The sequence below is a fragment of the Typopeltis vanoorti genome, chromosome 8 (genome assembly GCF_054136105.1).
Source record: "Typopeltis vanoorti isolate ZY-2024b chromosome 8, IOZ_Tvanoo_1.0, whole genome shotgun sequence".
Classification (NCBI taxonomy): Eukaryota; Metazoa; Arthropoda; class Arachnida; order Uropygi; family Thelyphonidae; genus Typopeltis; species Typopeltis vanoorti.
The window spans coordinates 131,621,336-131,640,529 of NC_143556.1; the positions used below are offsets into that span (position 1 = coordinate 131,621,336).

General features: G+C 37.2%; 1 protein-coding gene across 10 annotated transcripts in view; it reads right to left on the minus strand.

Annotated features, from left to right (window-relative positions):
- LOC150104358 (intermembrane lipid transfer protein VPS13A-like) overlaps window positions 1-19,194 on the minus strand; it is a 2,072,875-nt gene that overhangs the window by 442,593 nt on the left and 1,611,088 nt on the right. For all 10 annotated transcript variants that reach the window (XM_090396324.1, XM_090396319.1, XM_090396320.1 and 7 more), the window contains one exon: window positions 14,273-14,359. In XM_090396324.1, coding sequence (XP_090252450.1) covers window positions 14,273-14,359 — 87 coding nt within the window. The remainder of the gene's footprint in view (window positions 1-14,272; window positions 14,360-19,194) is intronic.

Sequence of the window (19,194 nt, forward strand, 5' to 3'; positions counted from 1 at the left end):
TAAAACGAATTTTTGCTGATACCATATAATGATCAGAGTTTAATTCAAAGCCTCGATATGCTCTTAGGTCTAAAATTAACTCCGCTAATTATAAAATTTGTGATAACGTAGTCAATTACTGATTTGTATCCTCTGGCTGACCAAGTATATTTATGTATTTCCTTGTGTTTAAACATTGAATTCATTATTCTCATATTATTATAAATGACAAAATCGCGCAATCTGCGACCATTTTGATTACATGTATCTTCGCCAAATTTACCTATGTTTGTTTTGTATTTTTTGTTTCTTATTCTGGCATTTAAATCTCCTTCTAGCAGTAAATAGTCAGTTTTGTTTGTTTTATCTATGGCATTCTGTAATTCTTTATAAAATATATTACTGTCTTCTTCTTTTCCCTCTTCTGGTGCATATGCACCAATTATTGTTATGTGGCCTCTTAATGTCTTGAGTCTAATTTCTATTAGTCTTTCATTCAAATAGTTGTAATATACAATATTGTTCTTTAGGGATTTATGTACCATAATCATTATACTTGCTTTTGCTCTTTCTTCTTTTTTTTACCCCACTGTAGATTTATATATAGTTGTTTGTTTCTTTTGTACCTTTTTGTTTTTTCTTTGTTTCTGTTACTATACATATCTTTATGTTAGCTTGGTTTAGTTGTTTATCAAGTTCTTCTTCTTTGTGTGCAATGCTTCTCACATTCCATGTTGCAATCTTCATTATGTGTTCCTTTTTCCAATTTCGTTTACCGTTTCCTGGGTTGTGGTCTTTTCCCTGACAGTCCGTCCGGCTTTTCTTTGCATGAAACTTGAAAGTATTTTGAATTTCCCCAGGGCAGGTTACTAACTATCCTTGTACGGTCCTGAGACCATCTTTGTGATCCGTCTTTGTATCTTTTCCACAGTTAATTTATCCCCTTCAAATCCTGGGGACAAAATCTGAGAACAATATTCCAAGTGTGGTCTGATCAGACTTATACAACGGAATGATAACCCTCTTATCTCTGCAGGTCAGTGTCCTTCTCATAATTGCAGCAATCCTCTGTGTTACCTTGATCACCTTTCCAATATGTCCCCTAAACTTCAGGTTCTCTCAATCATCAACCCCAGATCTCTTGTCTCCCCAACTTCCTCCAGTATAACTCCTCCCATAGAGTATGCAGCATCCCATCGATGTTTCCCAAACCTCAAGACCTTACATTTTGCGGCATTAAACTGACACCCCCATTAATTTGCCCATCTATCTAGCTTATTCAAATCCTCTTGCAGGGCTACCACATCTGCACTATTACTAATAATCCTTCCCAGCTTCACATCATCCGCAAACAACTGAATATCCCCTTGCAATCCACTGGCAATGTCATTGATATAAAGGTTAAACAATATAGGTCCTAGTACTGAGCCCTGTGGAACCCCACTTGTAACCTTCTGTCTCCTTGACACTGCTCCACGATACACAACTCTCTGATACCTCTCACACAGCCAATCCTGAATCCAGTTGACCAATCCGACATCCAGACCCATGTGCTGCAACTTAATATCAGCTTATCATGTGGCACCCTGTCAAATGCCTTTGCTAAGTCTAAGAAAATTGCAGTATATGCCTTTCCCTCATCTAATGTTCTTGTAACTTTATTATAAAAGGCTAGCATATTGCTAAAACAAGAGCGCCCTTTCACAAATCCATGTTGACTCTCACAGATAACATTACCCTCATCTGCCCAGTGCTGTATACGGTCTCTCACTACTTTCTCCAAGATCTTAACAACTACCGATGACACACAGACTGGTCTATAATTAGACACTTCCAGTCTGTTACCACCCTTATGCAGTGGCACTATTTTACCTTCCTTCCATTCCCAGGGCACCTTTGCCGAAGCCAGACTTTCATTGAAAAGCCAGGTTAAAGGCACTGTCAGTTCCCTACCACATTCTCTCAAAACTCGTGGTGAAATACCATCCAGTCCAAAAGCTTTACTGACATCCAGAGTTCTCAGTATCTGAAACACACTCTCCTCCTGTACCTCTAAACCTTGAATCTGCCCTATCCCTCTAGCATTAAAACTGACTCCTCCAGGATGAAATACTCCAATAAAGTGTTGAACAATTCCACTATGTCCTTTGCATCAGTCACTCTATTCCCATTTTTATCCCACAATATCATTCTTCCACAGTCATTTCTCCTCCTACTGGCCACATAGCTAAAAAATTCCCTAGGATTTTCTTTGGATCTTAGGGCCAATCTCCTCTCATATTCCAGTTTTGCTTTCCTTACCACACTAGTCACTCTTCTGGCCTGTGTCTTATATTCTTCACGCATCCCCTCTTCACCTGTCTCCTTATATCTCTTCCATAGCCTCTTTTTCACATGCAATTCCTGTTTAATATTATTTGTCATCCACTTTACTCCAAATTGTGGTATACAACTTACCATTGCTGCTAACAAATATTCTTTCACAATTTCCCACGCACTAACGATATCCCAGCCTTCCAATTCCTCCCATCATGAAACTTCACGAAGTTGACATCTAAGACTATTATAATCACCTGCATTATAATTCCACATAAGTTCCCGTCTCTTTGATACTCCTGCATATCTATTCATTTTCCAAGTCAAAACCATATGGTCACTCTCTCCAACTGGTTGGAGAGACGTCAACTCAGTTATTATCAACTCTTCTGATGCTATAACCAAATCCAAAACTCTTGAACCTCTTGTTCCCTCTGTTACATGTTGCCTAAGACATTTGTCTCTCAAGAATTCTAGAAATTCCATTCCACTATTGCTACATGCATCTTCCTCTCTCCAATTTGTACTACTGTAGTTAAAATCTCCCATAACAATCATTCTTCTTGCACTTGCCAATCTTAGCTGTCTAAACATCTCCTGGTCCCCATCCTCCGTGCTCCTGGGTCTGTAGCAACATCCCACTAAATATCCTGTCTTGCCTACCTCTACCTCACACCATACGCTCTCAAAATCATTTGTCTCACTTCCTTCCAAAGCCTCCACTCTTAGAGGACATAGGTCATCACTTATCATAAGCAGTACCCCACCACCACACTTTCCCCTCCTATGAAAAATGCTATACACAGCAACTTCTATTCCTGTTATTATATCCCCTTCTGTCAACCACGTCTCAGTGATCCCAATAATTTTTGGCCAGGCTAATGCTATCTGTGCCACTAATTCCTCTCCCTTATTCTGGATACTCCTTGCATTAGTATAAAGCATATAAATGCCATTGTTTCTATACCCAGCATTATCCCTTCTAGACTCCACCGGGCTCAGTGTTACCTGACATCGTCTCCCTTCTCCCAATTATCCATTCCCACAAGAGGCCACCCCTGCTATCATCCTCCCTGGGACACACTGACTCATTCAGAACAGCAATCTCTCCAGATGTCTACGTCCTTCCTCATTCAAATGTAAGCAGTCTCTCGCATACAATTCCTCTCTTTCCTTAAATGCACTCCAAGCATCCACATATACCAGTCCTCTCTTGTCACACATTCTTGCTATTATGCCATTCAATATCACCGCTCTTCTGCTCAGCTCATCATTATCATACCTAGGCAACACGCACACTATTTTTCCTCTCTCTGTCTTCTTCCGTACAGTCTCAAACAAAAATCTCATATCTCTCGCTGCCCGACTTACATTACCACTCAAGATGGGCACAACTTTTACAGCAGTGTTACATTGGATGTGTACTGAAAACAAGGATTGTCATTTCTCAAGAGTAGGTTATCCCAACTATCTCCAGTTGTCCTTATGAATAATAATGATCTGCCATAGGATTATTATTATAAGAGTATCTACATGGAGACAGAAAATACCTCTCCTTCAACTAATTCAGGCAATCCATTCCACTCATTCTCCAAGAACAAAATTTAGTCCACACACCCTTACTGACCACTCTCTTGCAAAACTTCCATGGATTATCCCCTAGTTCTCTATTTGTCATACATAGAAAAATTTCTTTTGCATCAATTTTATAAAACTCCTTTAATATCGCATAAGTTTCTATCATATCCCCTCTTTTCTGCCTATCAGCTAAACTTTGTAACCCTACATATCTTCAACCTGTCCTTGTAGTGGAACATTCCACAGACCTGTCACCAGCTCAAACACTTGCTCTGAATTCTCCCTAATACCACCTGATCCCCAAGAAACCCAGGTGGCCAAATCTGTGCACAATAATCGAGATGTGGCTAAATCATATCCTTATGAAATAACTTCTGTATCCACACTTGTGAATTTTTCAACATGCAAGTACTTTGAGCTGCGTTACCAACTTTGCATGCTTTCCGAACTCCAGCTGTCTGTCAACTATTGCACCCAAGTCCATAGCCTAATCAATTTCCTTAAATCCAGTGCCATTGCTGTGATATACAGTATGTAATCCTTTCAAACCAAAGTGCATAAGCTTACATTTTGAAATATTAAATCGACGACCGTTATCCTTTGCCCATACAATGCTGATTCACTTAAATAATCCTGCAGTACTAGTAAGTCTCGTTATATGCACGGGTTGTGTTCTCGAGAATCGGCGTATATCGAAAATGGGAGGCTTAAAACACGGGATAATAGAGGTGTGTTCCGAAGCGAGGGCCATTCCAATCTTTCAAGATGAATTTAATCAACCATGCACCTAGTTTTCATACATATTAAGGCATAAGGTATTAAATAAAATATTCAGTATGCATAAAACAAATAACTATTAAAGAAGTTCTTTGTTTTCATAATTACTATATCATAACCACATCTTCTTAACTGACATGCTCAAGTTGAAGACTTGTAGGAGGCTGAAGGCTACTTTTTTTTTAAATTTTTTTTTTTTTTAAATTAAGAATCTCTCACTTGAAACCTGACTTGCACTTTTCAAACATCTGATTATAATCCTCTCAGTGTGTAACCTCTGTCTAATAATCTTTGCTTTGAAAGGAAATTCAAATTTCATCATTCTTCAGCACCTGCCTTGTCAGTCACATATAGATTGTAGAATGCATAGCGACTCATAACAGTCTAACAAAGCACAACGTCCAGCAAAAGGACGTTGCATGTTGTTAGACGCACAACGTCCTTTTGCTGGACTTTTCATCTTTCTTCAGATCTTCATACAAATCTTTTTTTTTCTAATATGACTGCCCCAGACAAAGGCATGTTCTGATTCTTGATCCATGTAGCTAGCATCCTTTCCATTTTCTCAATTGCATGACATTGAGATTTTGTTAGTCTAGTCATGCTGAGATTTATGGATGATTGAGTGCTCTTATGCAATTGTATCAGAATTATTGCTATAGAATTGCTAAATCCAGTAGCACTTTTGAATATCAATGCTACATTCACCTTTATCAAACTGATTCAGAACTTTATACTTCACCACTGAAGAATGGCACACTTGTTCTTTCTTCACATTCTTCTTTTCACTTAGTTTCCTTTATTTTTTCTCTTGCGAAACATCTTACTCAACGGGCACAGAAGTTTTTTTACAGATACAAACAATATTGTATAGAACAATAAGGCAGTAAGGACACAAAATGGACATAGCACCACTATTAGTGGGCTGAGGTAGGAAACAAGGTGCATGCATATAAGCTTCAACACCTTGAATATGAAACAGCATTAGTCTTGATGAACCATAATAATGAAACGATATGTATGCAAAAATGCAGATAACATTAACTACCTGTATAGTTACATCACTTTTATCAATTATTGCCTTCCCCAGATTTGCATCATCAGTAAACATCTAAATATCCCCTCTTATTATTATTATTACCCAAGGCAGTATTACAACCACATGGAGTCAAAGAACTCATCTGGGAGGTCCTTTTATCACACACACACCTCATCATACCATGCTTTGAACACATTCAAACTCCCTGCAGACACCACACTCTCAGGCAAGGCATTCCAATCATTTACAATTCTGCACGAAAAAAACCTGCCTCTCACTCCCCTACTCACATCCTCTTTATACAGTTTCCAGGGATGACCTCTGGTTCTTCCCTGATCTCCCACTATTTTCTGTAGAATTTCTTCAGCATTGATCCTATAACAATCCCTTACCAACTTGTAGGTCTCTATCATATCTCCCCTCTTCCTCCTGTCTACCAGACTCTGCAAATTGCATCTCCTCAATCTTTCCTCATACTCGACATTCCACAGGTCAGAAACTACCTTAGTCAGTCGCCTTTGGACCCTTTCCAACATCTCTTCATCCTTCTGAAAACCAGGTGACCAAATCTGGGCACAATAGTCCATGTGTGGCCTAATCAAGGCCTTATACAACGGAACAAGAATCTCCCTACTTGTACAAGTCAGTGTCTTCCGCATCATTCCCAGAAGCCTTTGTGTTGTCTTTACAATTTTGGCTATGTGACCCCTAAATTTCAGATCCTTATCCACTATCATCCTCAGATCTCTTATTTCTTCCACCTCCAACAATGTATTCTCACCATGCATAAATTCTGCATCCCATCTTTGTTTTCCAAATTTTAAAACCTCACATTTTGCAACATTGAACTCACATCCCCATTTATGTGCCCAATCACTGAATTTATTCAAGTCTTCCTGCAAGGTCACAACATCCTCACTACTCTTTGTGGTTCATCCCAACTTTGCATCATCTGCAAACAACTGAATATCTCCATCCAGAAATCTGAGGCACTCCGCTAGTGACTTTCCTTTTCCTCGACATCACTCTTAAAAGGCATAATTCATTAACATACAAATTATAGAGAAATTGCCTTAGTACAGAACCCTGGGTACTCCACTAGTCACAGTCATTTTCCAAGATTCCATTCCACCATATACTATTTTCTCTGGTGGCTTCTGTCAGACACTTCATGCTACCAACTTCATATCCATTCCTATTTGCTTCGTTTGTAACAGTTTTCCATTCTGTCAGAAACCATTGCAAAGTCCAGCAGTATCATGGTGTAGCCATTCCCCTTACTTAATTCTGCTGTCATTCTGTTATAAAATGTGAATAAATTACTAATGGAGGATCTATCTTTTGCATGCTGTCCACCATACAGTATCATATTTCTATCTACCCACTCCTGGATTTTACCTTTAACCAACTTCTCCAATACTTTAACCATCACTCCAAAGAGGTCTGTAATTTACTGTTTCTGTCTTAGAGCCACCTTCGTGTAATGGAACTATCTTACCCTCTTTCCACTTACTCGGAACTTTGCTAGAACTGAGACTTATATCTCAGTTTTTTGGATTTACTTTTGAAAAACTTCATCAGAGTCAATGCCATTTCTCTTGCACATTCACATAGTACATAGGCTAACATGCCATCCAGTCTTACTGCTGTATTCCCATTGATATATTTCAATATATTGAACACTCCTGTTCATGTACTTCAATTTTGATTTGTCATGTCACATCAGCAATTGCAAAATCTCCACCTGAATGATATGCCTTTGCAAAATGATCACTCAGCAACTCAACTATTTCTTTTGGCTCTGAAATCTTCCTACCATCAGCACTGATTAAATCACCCTTTCATAGTGATTCTGCCTCTTACTTGCTACAGTGTAAAAACTCTTTTGGATTCACATTGGTCTGCTTAGCTAATTTTCTCCCATAATCTGATTTGGCCTTTTTTACCATACCAGTCATCCTTCTTGTCTACACTTTGTTGTACAGCTCATGAGTATGCTGATCATTCTTTTCTTTTACATTCCTCCTCCACAATGTTTTTCTTTTTTTTTTTTTTTTTGAGCTCTTGCTTAATATCTCTACTCATCCACTTAATCCCCAGTTAGTTTATCCTCCTGATTGTGGGTATGCAGTCTGATACTGCTTCTCTAAAACAATCCCTGACACTTCTCATGCTCTAATGACCTTCTTTTAGCTTCTCAAGCTAAACGAAGACTGATCGTGCAGTCTTGTTCTGTGAGGTTGCTTTAGAGTTCAACATTGATCCTTTCCTGACAGAGAATTAACATGATTAGCAACTTCACAGAACAAGACTGCATGATCACTCTTCCTGATTGGAGGCAGAAGATCTACCTTGTTTATGGATATTCGTTTGATGCTGTTATCAGAATCCAGCCCCCTGGTTCCTTCCATGATATTGTTTCAGGTAATTATCTTAGCAACTGCTAAGATAATTACCTGAAATATATTCCACTTCCATCTTGTCATGTCCCCTTTCCTCCCTCCAAGTCATGTCCCTATAGTTGAAGCCCCCCTCCACATAATAATTGTTTTATTTGCATTCATTGTGTTAATCTGCCAATGCATGGCATCCACATCTTTCTGTATACACCCCTTAGCCTATAGCAGCAACCAAAAATACATTTTGTAAGGTTGGTATCTTGCACCATTTTGCCTCAGAAGAACCATCACCCCAAAGCCTAAAGTCCTTTTTAACTTCTGATTTTGTTGGTTGAAGTTCTTCAGCTATCATCAGCAATCCCCTGCCTCCTTTCTCATTCCTGAAAATAGAATGCCCTTTAAATTCAAATTCTGCTCATGTAACTTCATTATTTTCTGTCAACTAGGTCTCACTGATGCCTATAATTTTTTATCAAGTCTCTGCTAAAAATTACTCTATTTATTTCTGATACTTGGGTCATTTATGTACATGCATTTCAACATTGCATTGAACCCACAGTTGCCCTTGCAGAATGTCATTACCAGCCCATTTGGATTTGAAACCCGTGAAACTGCATTAAGCATTGAATAATCATTTCTATATACACACACAAAGTGTGTGTATATAGAAATGATTATATACTTTGTGTTAGGGGTGGCTGAACTCACATTTGATTTTATCACCCTCTTATTTCTAGTTTCCCTGATTTTGCACTTCCAATCTCTTACTGAAGAACATTCTTTTCAAGCATCTAATCTTAAAACCATTCAAATGCAGTTCATCAGACAAATACAAGTTGTTTCTTTCACCAGATTCATTCCATACATCCAGTGGTGAGCTATAAGGGGCTCACGCGAGCCCTTTGTTAAATTTTTCTCAAATTTGCGAGTCCCTTGTTCTTCTTGTTTACTTTTTTATTTTTTCAAAAAAAAAAAAAAAAAAATTTTAAAGCATATTAAGCGACAAACTCATATGATAACCTAACAAAAATTAGTCTATTCGGCAGTGTATAGATTATTTGGAATTATTGTTTCAACTCCTCTATAACGAACGCGCCCAAGTTTGAAGATAAAATAAGCGAATGTGCTATCTTTACCTCTTCACCCTTCTCCCTTCTGGTAGCCAATCGTATGGTAAAACCAGTAGCCAATCAAATATTTTATAAAAGATTACAAAAGATTTCATTCTTATTATATTTTGATAGTTAAAAATGTTTTTCTTATGTAAGATAAATTAACACCATTGAATGTGTGCAAACATTTCATGTTTAGATCATGAAATATTTGTTTGAAAATGATAGCCTTTAGAGGTTGATTTGTCCTCTCATACTTTTTGATTGGAATTTATACACAAGCTGTATTAATAAAAGTTTTGTGTGAAATACGGCTTTTTTTTTTTTTTTTTTTTTTGCTTGACGATGTGAGCCCTTTGTTAAAATTTCCATAGCTCACCACTGCATACATCTATAACCTGAACATTATTCCTTCTGCACAATCTTCTCATTGATGCATTAGCAATTATGGCCCTTCTCAATTTAGTTTTCTTTCATAACCAGGTAGCAGACTAACAATCTTTATTTTCTTGCTATTCCATTTTTGCTTCTTTCAACAACTATTTCATATCTTCCTCTGATTTTATATTTCTTACCCTTCAAATCATTTGTGCCTATCAAAACAACCAACTCTTTCACTTCTTACTTCTGCAAATGTACATCTTCTCTAAAATCACTGCTCTTTGAACCTGGGAAATATGCTTGCATCACACCTCTTAACATGGTATCTTTTCCTATTCACTTTTCTTTCATTTTTCCCTCCTGATGCATCACACGACAATTGTTTCTTCAGTACTCTAGCTCATGTTTTTTCTGTGGAGGATGCTGTATAAGCATACTATTTCCCTCCTTACTTTTACCTCATCATCCACATTACTTGCAGCCAATTTTTTCATATTCTCATTCATTGCACACTACCATTCATATTTTTACTATCTTGCTTTACATAAGACACAGTTGAGTAGATTTTAAATATGTCTCTTGAAAACAAAAACAGGTTTATGTTTCTCAATTGAATCATGAAATCTGCAATATTTGATAGGATTCAGATTCATTCATGAAATTAAAATTCATGAAGAATTTCCCAATTCTTTTGATTTCATAGATTTATCCAAATTTTTGCCTTTGTCTGTTAACTGATTTTAGGAAGTATCAACAATGTACATTGCTTCCTCTGGAAAAAAAAAAAATTAATACATCACCAGTTTCATCAGAGCCTCCATAGCTCGTCAATATAAATGAAGTCCTTTGCTTGGAAGACCTGGGTTCCATTCCCGTCAGTGACGTGAGGAACCTTTATCTGGTCTCTTTTGACTAAAGGTGAGTTAGTCAGTCTCATATGGAGGTAGGGGGTTTTTCATCTGGAAAATCGGTTTTTCATCCCCCAGAACAGGCAAATGGGCCCCCGTGGACACACATGGATTACAGTCATGAATATGTCCCAGCCATATGCTAGTCCCGAGCCGGGATAAAATTGGGGGATTGGGGAAAGCAGTAGTGAAATACCCTGTAAAAATCTCCCCAGGAATCATTGTGAGCAAAGGATACAAACTCACCTATCATAAGAAACAACTTAAAGGGAAAATCATTCAGTCAATTTTATCAGAGTCACTTTTTAAGTTCAATTATCGATTCAGTGATTAGAGACGTATTCATTTTTTCTGCAGTGGTATCTATCATTGTTTTTTGCTGCTGTTATTTTCTTAAGCTCTTTAGCAGAATAATATGCTGACTGGTTTAAAGAGTGACACAGTAATCAGTGAAGTAATTCATGTGTGTTAAAGAAAAGCACTGATGATCATAAAGCTTAGATATGTTGAAGGTATTGGGTAGTAGGATAGCCAAAAGAATTTAGTGTCAGCTTTGCTTCTTTCTTAACTGCCACCTTATCAGCATAAGAGGATTTGTGAATAGCTGTTGTGCTGGATAGCTTCCGCTCTACATCCTGATAAGAAATGTTCTGTTTATGTAATAATCTTTTGTCTCTTTTTCATTCTGCCAGATTTGGATTGCTTGAAAGTTTAAAGGTTGTTCTTCCTCATACTTAACACACTTAGGCATCATAGCAGAGTAAAATTCATTATCATGCTCTATACTACCACTTCAGTCACAGATACTATTTCAAGATGTCTAGTTTTTTGACATTTAAAACATCTTAGTAGATTAATGATATACAATTCCGCACGATCATTGAGATATCCTTCTTTCACTGATATTGCAGGTTGAGTTGTGACAAAAGGATGATGTTCCTGGTTGGAACCAAGCTACCATATCTACATATCAGGATGCTCCTCATTCTCATAATTCCATCATCAGAGCTCTGAATGTATCTCCATATGTGGAACATTAAGGATATCCTATGCAATTTTTTTATTTTTATTTTTTATTTTTTATTAAAGCATGTTTCTTGGCTAACACATGTCAGGTGTTCTGACGATGCCCACATAATATTGGATGAAATATATTGGAGTTTTTAAATAAATTCTATATACCGTATTTACTCGAATATATCTCACACCCCTGATTTTACTTTATGAAAAAAGAATTAAAAAGTTTCGCATATACCTCACACACAAAAAAAGTTTAAAGTTTTGCCAGCCTGGTTGGCTGAGTGGTTAGTGTATCTGCTCTCCAGCCAAAAGGTTGCAGGTTCGAATCCCGCTGTGGGCATGGATGTTTGTGATTGTCTGTAAAAATACTAGTGGTGATGGTGGACAGTAGATGGTGTTGGTGTAGATGATGCGGTTGGTGGATGAGGTTGAGTGGTGGGGACGAAGAGTTGTAGAGTAGGTGCCCTCCCTCGGTGAGTCTTTGGACTCCCTGGAGGTGTCAAATAATAATAATAATAATAAAAACTTTAAAAAATAGAAAGTGAATGTTGTTATGACAGAAATAGTAAAAAACTTTTGATGTGAAGACTGATGTGGCCATTATTCCTGGTGGTTTTACACTATGTCTACAACTTTTGGATGTATCAGTGAACAAACCATTCAAGAACTACATATGAAATTTTACACGGAGTGGATGGCAGCCAACTGCTTCGAAGTGACTCTGCCAGGGAAAATTAAGAGACCATCATTAGAATTGCTGTGCAACTGAATTTTGAGAATTTGGGACATGATTTCACCAGAAACAATTGCCAAGAGTTTTTTAAAAATGGCATTTCTAATGTCCTGGATGGGAACGAAGATGACGCTGTTTGGGTAGATTGACAATGCATATGAGGAAACTGCTTTCAAGACTGGAAGTAGTGATAGTGAATAGGAGATTCTTGGTTAGTCATACCCATTTTCAGTTTTTTTAATTTATGGTGATCTTATGATTCCAAAATGATGAAAGGACATATCTTATATGTCCTTCTATGAATGAAACTGTTTTAATTTAATTACAGGAGTGTTGTCTCTAAAGATTCAAATATATTGCATGATGAAGGCAAGCGGCTGATCACATAAATAATGTTGATAATTAAAATATAAATGCATTCATTTTATAAATAATGTGAGCAATTTATTTATTCATTTGTATGAAGGTTTCCTTCCTTTCTCCCCCATCCGTTAGGATGGGTTGAGCCCACTTAATGAAGGATTGAATATATGTATTATATGATTGTAAATTTTGTTGTGTTCATGGGGTTAGTTCTGAGGGATGAAACACCTGAGTTTCTAGGTGAAAAAAAAACCTCTACCTCTATATGAGACTGGCTAACTTACCTTTAGTGGAAAGAGACCAGATAAATTCCTCACTTCTTGGACAGGAATCGAACCCAAGTCTTTCCAATCAAACAGCTTCATCTATAACAAATGAGCTGCAGAGACCTCTATGTGAGCAATTAAGACCTCTATGTGAGTTATTTTCCTTATTGGTTACTTTATTGTTATTCTTTCTCATGGATAATGAGAAAGAATAGCATGTGTATGTGTGTTAGACATTTTTTATTTCTTATTTGTCTTATCAGATGACATGGTGGAATTAGGCTTTGGGAGTGAGCTGAATAATTTCGAGATGAAGTGTTCATGCTCAAAAGGATTTTTGATTCACTGTCATATATAGATGCTCACTATCATGCAAGCAATCAATACACTTGGAAGTGGAATGACAGGGTTATCATGGACTTCAGCAAGCTTTGAACCATGTCCCTGAACCATGAGGAAGGAGTCACACTACAACATTGTAGACCTGCTGAAAACAAATCTGCTATCTGACTGATGTTGGATGGGCCATCTAGGACTGCCTATCTTGCTGAAACAGCAGAAAAAGTAGTGAATAACTACCATAATTTCCTTTTACAACATTCAGGATTCACCTCCACTACAAACAGGTTCCCCAAGAGAAGAGGAATTTAATCTTTGTGGATTTTATTTGTACTAGTGGGGATCTTCTGTGAATTTTTTTTTTCTAAATGGAGGACAGATGTTAATGATATAATAATATAAGATTGTTTACACAAAAAACATTTGAAACATGGAGTTCAATTTTTGCTTGCAGTCATCTTTGTACTGTTTCTTTTTTGTGAGAATTATAACCATGTCTGTAACAAATTTAAGTTATTCCAGGAGTTATACTGAGTGCTTTTGTAAAACTCTAATTACTATGAAAACTGTTAACATATTTTACTATATTTCAACCTCTTTTTGACTTGTTGTACTCCATATAATTTTGTTCCACCTCATTTTGCCTCTGCAAATGCTTCAATGAATTGAATTCCAAACATTCTAAATTACAATCCTGTGAGAGTGAAGCTATCATAACATATAATATCAACACATTACTTCTTTTTGCCCTTTGCAAATGGTCTGAAATGACTTTACAAAATTTTGGAATAATATCAAATAAGAGATAGCAAGAAAATGTGTTCCTGAAGAATCTAGTAGGTGTTTATGCGTTTTGTAAAAAACACCTAACAGGAATTAAACAGAATTAAAAGCTGCTTTTCTTTAAACAGAAGGATATGTTCTCCAGTGATCAACACATAGCGATCTACTACTGTTAAACAGAAATAGTCCATAAAGAGTAAAGACTGCAGTGTAGCCAGAAGAACTGTTTAAAAAATTATCTTATTATCCTACCTTTAAAAGACTTAAAAAAATACTAACCTTTGTATTATTGATTACAATGAAGTATGGCTTTACAGTGATGATCTTAGTAAGCTGATGATGAGATAGAGAGCTAGTCATGAAAAACTACAAAATAAATAAATAATATAATCATGTCATTATCATGGATATAAAAAGTAAATGCACATCTTTATGACAATATTTATGATATAGTGTTTATATATATTTAGCATTTAGTTTAGTAGTTCCTCAGCAGTAAGGAATGATGGCAGCCACAACTGCAATCACAAATGGCATGTCATCAAGTCCTCTGCCATTTAAGAACCCTATTATACATAACATAATAAAGGACCTTGTAGCATGAAATGCTTGCAGCATGTATGCATCACGGGGGTTGGATATGTGGAATCTGAGAGAAAGGGGAGTGCATATATGCGCAAAATGTAGGTAATGGAAAGAATTAAGTGAATTAGATATTTTGATAACCGACCTAGTTGCATCAAGGAAGGGAAGTGAATGTCAGGAGACGAATAGTGTGATAGGAGAGAATGACAAATGAAATATGAATGAGAAAATAAGAGTCAGGAGTCTGGAAGGCTTGAATGACTGTGAAGTTTTTGGAGACTATCTTAATTGGGAGAATGAATGAATGAATGGCGAGTAAGAGTGACTAACTTGCAGAGAGGGATAGATGAGTAAAGAGGAGGTGGAATATCATGTGAACGAGATGAGAACTATGAGAGGTGAGATTAGGAGAATAGAAGAGATGAATGCAAAGTGAATCAGAGTAGGAGTGAGAGAAAGTTTTGGGAATGATAGAAGAGGAGAGAATAGAAAAAGTAGGAGAGAGGGAATGAGACAGAGGTATGGGAATGATAGAAGAGGAGAATGAAAACAGGCAGAGAGAGGAAATGAGAAGATTACAAGGGAGTGCTGGAACCAGGGATACAGTGATGCCAGGACAGCAGGTAAGTAGGGGAACATAGAGAGAGAGAAAGGGTTAAAGGCAAGAGAGAGGGAGATGCAGGTAAGCAATCAAGGAACAGAGTGGTAAGAGGTGTGATGTATGAAGACTCGATGATCTGTGGTGTGCAAGACAGGATACCAGAGGAGAGGTTCCCTGGAGGGACGATAGGAAGTGTGGCTATGGCAATTAAGAGGGGTGAAAGGATGGATGAAATGATTGTTACGTTAGGAACAAATGACTTGAGAGGTAATGTAAATTGGGCAGTGAGAGATATGAGATTCTTGCTTGAGGTTGTACACAAGAAGACACAGAGAGGAAAGATAGTGTGCATGTTACCTAGGTATGATAGTGATGAGCTGTGCAGAAGAGCAGTAATATTGAATAACATAATAGCTAGAATGTGTCAGAAGAAAGGATGGGAATAGGTGAATGCTTGGAGGGCATTTGAGAACAGAAGAGAACTGTATGTTAGAGACCAATTACATTTGAATGATGAAGTATGAAAGCATCTGGAGAGATTGCTATTTTCTGAATGAGTCAGAGTGTCAAGGCAGGTAAACTAGAATTCCCAGGGTGGATGGTTGCAGGGTGGCTTCTTGTGGGAATGGGTACTTGGCAGAAGGGAGACAACATCAGGTAACACTGAGTCCGGTGGGGTCGAGAGGGGATAATGATAGGTATAGAAGCAGTGATATTTTTATGCTTTATATTAATGCCAGGAGTATCCGACATAAAGGAGATGAACTGGTGGCACTGAGAGCATCAGCCTGGCCAAAGATTATTGGGATCTCTGAGATGTGGTTGATGGAGGATGATATAATAACAGGAATTGAAGTAGCAGAGTACAGCAGCATTTTCTGCACGATAGGAAGGGAAAACGTGGTGATGGAGTACTGCTTATGATAAGTGACGACTTATGTCCACTAAGAGTGGAGGCTTTGGAAGGCAGTGTCACTAATGATTTTGAAAGCATATGGAGTGAGGTAGAAGTGGCCAAGACAGGATATTTAGTGGGATGTTGCTACAAACCAAGGAGCACAGAGGCTGGGGAGCAGGAGATGGTTAGGCAGTTGAGCTTGGCAAATGCAAGAAGAATGATTGTTATGGGAGATTTTAACTAGAGCAGTATAAATTGGGGAGAGGAAGCATGTAGCAATAAGGGAATGGAATTTCGAATTTAGACATCAACTTGGGGAAGTTTCATGCAGGGAGGAATTGGAAGGCTGGGATATCATTAGTGCTTGGGAAATTGTGAAGGAATATTTGTTAGCAGCAATAGTAAGCTGTATTCCACAAGTGAAGAAGAGGACACAATTTGGTGTAAAGTGAATGACAAACAAGACTGAATGATATAATCACGTAATCACAAGAAAGATATTGATTATAATCCAACCAACAGACAACTAAAGAAATTAAATTCTCTCCTTGATGAAGTCATCAGTTTGGATAAAGACACAATTGAAAGACTTAAAACTCATTTTGCAAGACCTCCTAGATTCTATGGCCTTCCAAAAATCCATAAGATTGACTATCCTCTTCGTCCAATAGTAGATTGCATTGATTCTCCTACTTACCGTATAGCCAAATATCTAGCTAAATTACTGAAATCTTACATTGGCAACTCGAGTTCTTTTTTAAAAAACTCCTCAGATTTCTTAGAAAAATTAAAAGATATCTCATTACAACCTACAGATCTTATGGTTAGTTTTGATATAGAATCTTTATACACCAATGTACCTCTTAAGGAAACTTTAAAACTACTTGCTGACATCTTTCCTCAAGATATTATAAAACTATTCGATTTCGTTATACATTCTGGTTATTTCATATGTCAAAACAAATTTTATAGCCAAGTAGAAGGAACAGCCATGGGAAGTCCTCTTTCTCCAGCTTTAGCCAACTTTTATTTAGAACATTTAGAAAAAGTCCTCTTCACATCTAGTTTCCCTTTACCATCTTTTTGGGTAAGATATATAGATGACATATTTGCTATTTGGCCTCACAGTAAAAACACTTTATCTTCCTTTTTAAACAGTATTAATTCCTTACATCATCGCATAAAGTTTACTATGGAATTAGAAGAAAACAACCAGTTATCTTTTTTAGACGTTCTCCTCATCCGATCATCTTCAAATATTCTTACTACAACTACAGTATACAGGAAACCAACATTCACAGGTCGTTATATTCTGAAAGAATCAGCCCATCATCCATGTCATAAAACAGGAATTATAAAATGTCTCATCAAAAGAGCCAAAACTAATTGTTCTACTTTTGATTATCTACAGAAAGAACTTTCTACTATCCAGCAACACATGAAACTCAATGGCTTTTCTGAAAAAAGTATTCAACGTCTTCTTACATCTTATAATCCTCCACAAAACAACAAAGATTCAATACGTCGAGTACCTATTCCTTATATCTCCGGTATTTCAGAACCTATCGCAAGAATTTTGAAGAAATATGATTTAACAGCTACGTATTCTCCTATTAACAAATTGTCTTCTCATTTTCCTTCTCCTAAAGACAAACGCTCAACTTTATCTCTTCCTGGAGTTTATCAAATTCCTTGCAACTGTGATCTCTCTTACTTTGGACAGACTGGACGTTCTCTTGAAAAAAGAATCCAAGAACATCAATCATCCATTCTTCACAATAAACCTGAAAAGTCTGGTTTGGCTCAACACGGGATTGAAACTGACCACAGCATCCTTTGGTCCAAAACGCGCCTCTTACATAGATCGCGTTATAGGTTCGAACGTCTGTTCAAGGAAAGCGTGGAGGCCTTGCTCCATCATCCCAACCTGAATCGTAATGACTGCATATCTATATCAAAAATCTGGGAAAGCCTAATCAAGATTACTCATTTTTTTTTTTTTTTTTTTTTTTTTTTTTTAAATAGCAAATTCAATCATGTTTCTACTTCAAAATATTTCGTTTCATACTTAGTGATATAACATCACGCGGCATGTTCTAATTTCAACGATCTATTGTTAGTATTCTAGCTTGTATATTTTTTAAACTGTTCTTGTAATACCACCGACGATGGTCTGCTATTTCCAGACCGAAATATTTGGTTAAATAAATATCTTTCTTGTGATTACGTGATTATATCATTCAGTCTTATGTCGCAAGTATCCTTAAAACAACAATGACAAACAATATTAAACAGGAACTGCATGCGAAAAAGAGGCTATGGAAGAGACATAAGTAGACAGGTGAAGAGAAGATGCATGAAGAATATAAGACACAGGCCAGAAGAGTGACTAGTGTGGTAAGGAAAGCGAAACTGGAATATGAGAGGAGATTGGCCCTAAGATCCAAAGAAAATCCTAGGGAATTTTTTAGCTATGTGGCCAGTAGGAGGAGAATTCATTGTGTAAGAATGACATTGTGGGATAAAAATGAGAATAGAGTGACTGATGCAGAGGAAATAGTGAATGCAATTAACATTTTATTGGTGTATTTCATCCTGGAGGAGTAAATTTTAATACTAGAGGGATAGGGCAGGTTCGAGGTTTAGAGGTACAGGAGGAGAGTGTGTTTCAGATACTGAGTACTCTGTATGTCAGTAAAGCTTTGGGTCTGGAGGGTATTTCACCATGATTTTTGAGAGAATGTGCTAAGGAACACACAGCTCCTTTGACCTGGCTTTTCAATGAAAGTCTGGCTACAGGAAAGGTACCCAGGGAATGGAAGGAAGCTAAAATAGTGCTAATGCATACGGGTGGTAGCAGACTGGAAGTGTCTAATTATAGGCCAGTTTGTGTGTCATCAGTTGTTGTTAAGATCTTGAAGAAATTAGTTAGGGATTGTATACAACTTGGACAGATGAGGGTAATGTTATCTCTGAGAGTCAAGATGGATTTGTGAGGGGGGCACGCTTGTTATAGTAATATGCTAGCCTTTTATAATAAGTTACAAGAGCAGCAGTACATGGAAAGGCATATACTGCCATTTTCTTGGATTTAGCGAAGCCATTTGACAGGGTGCC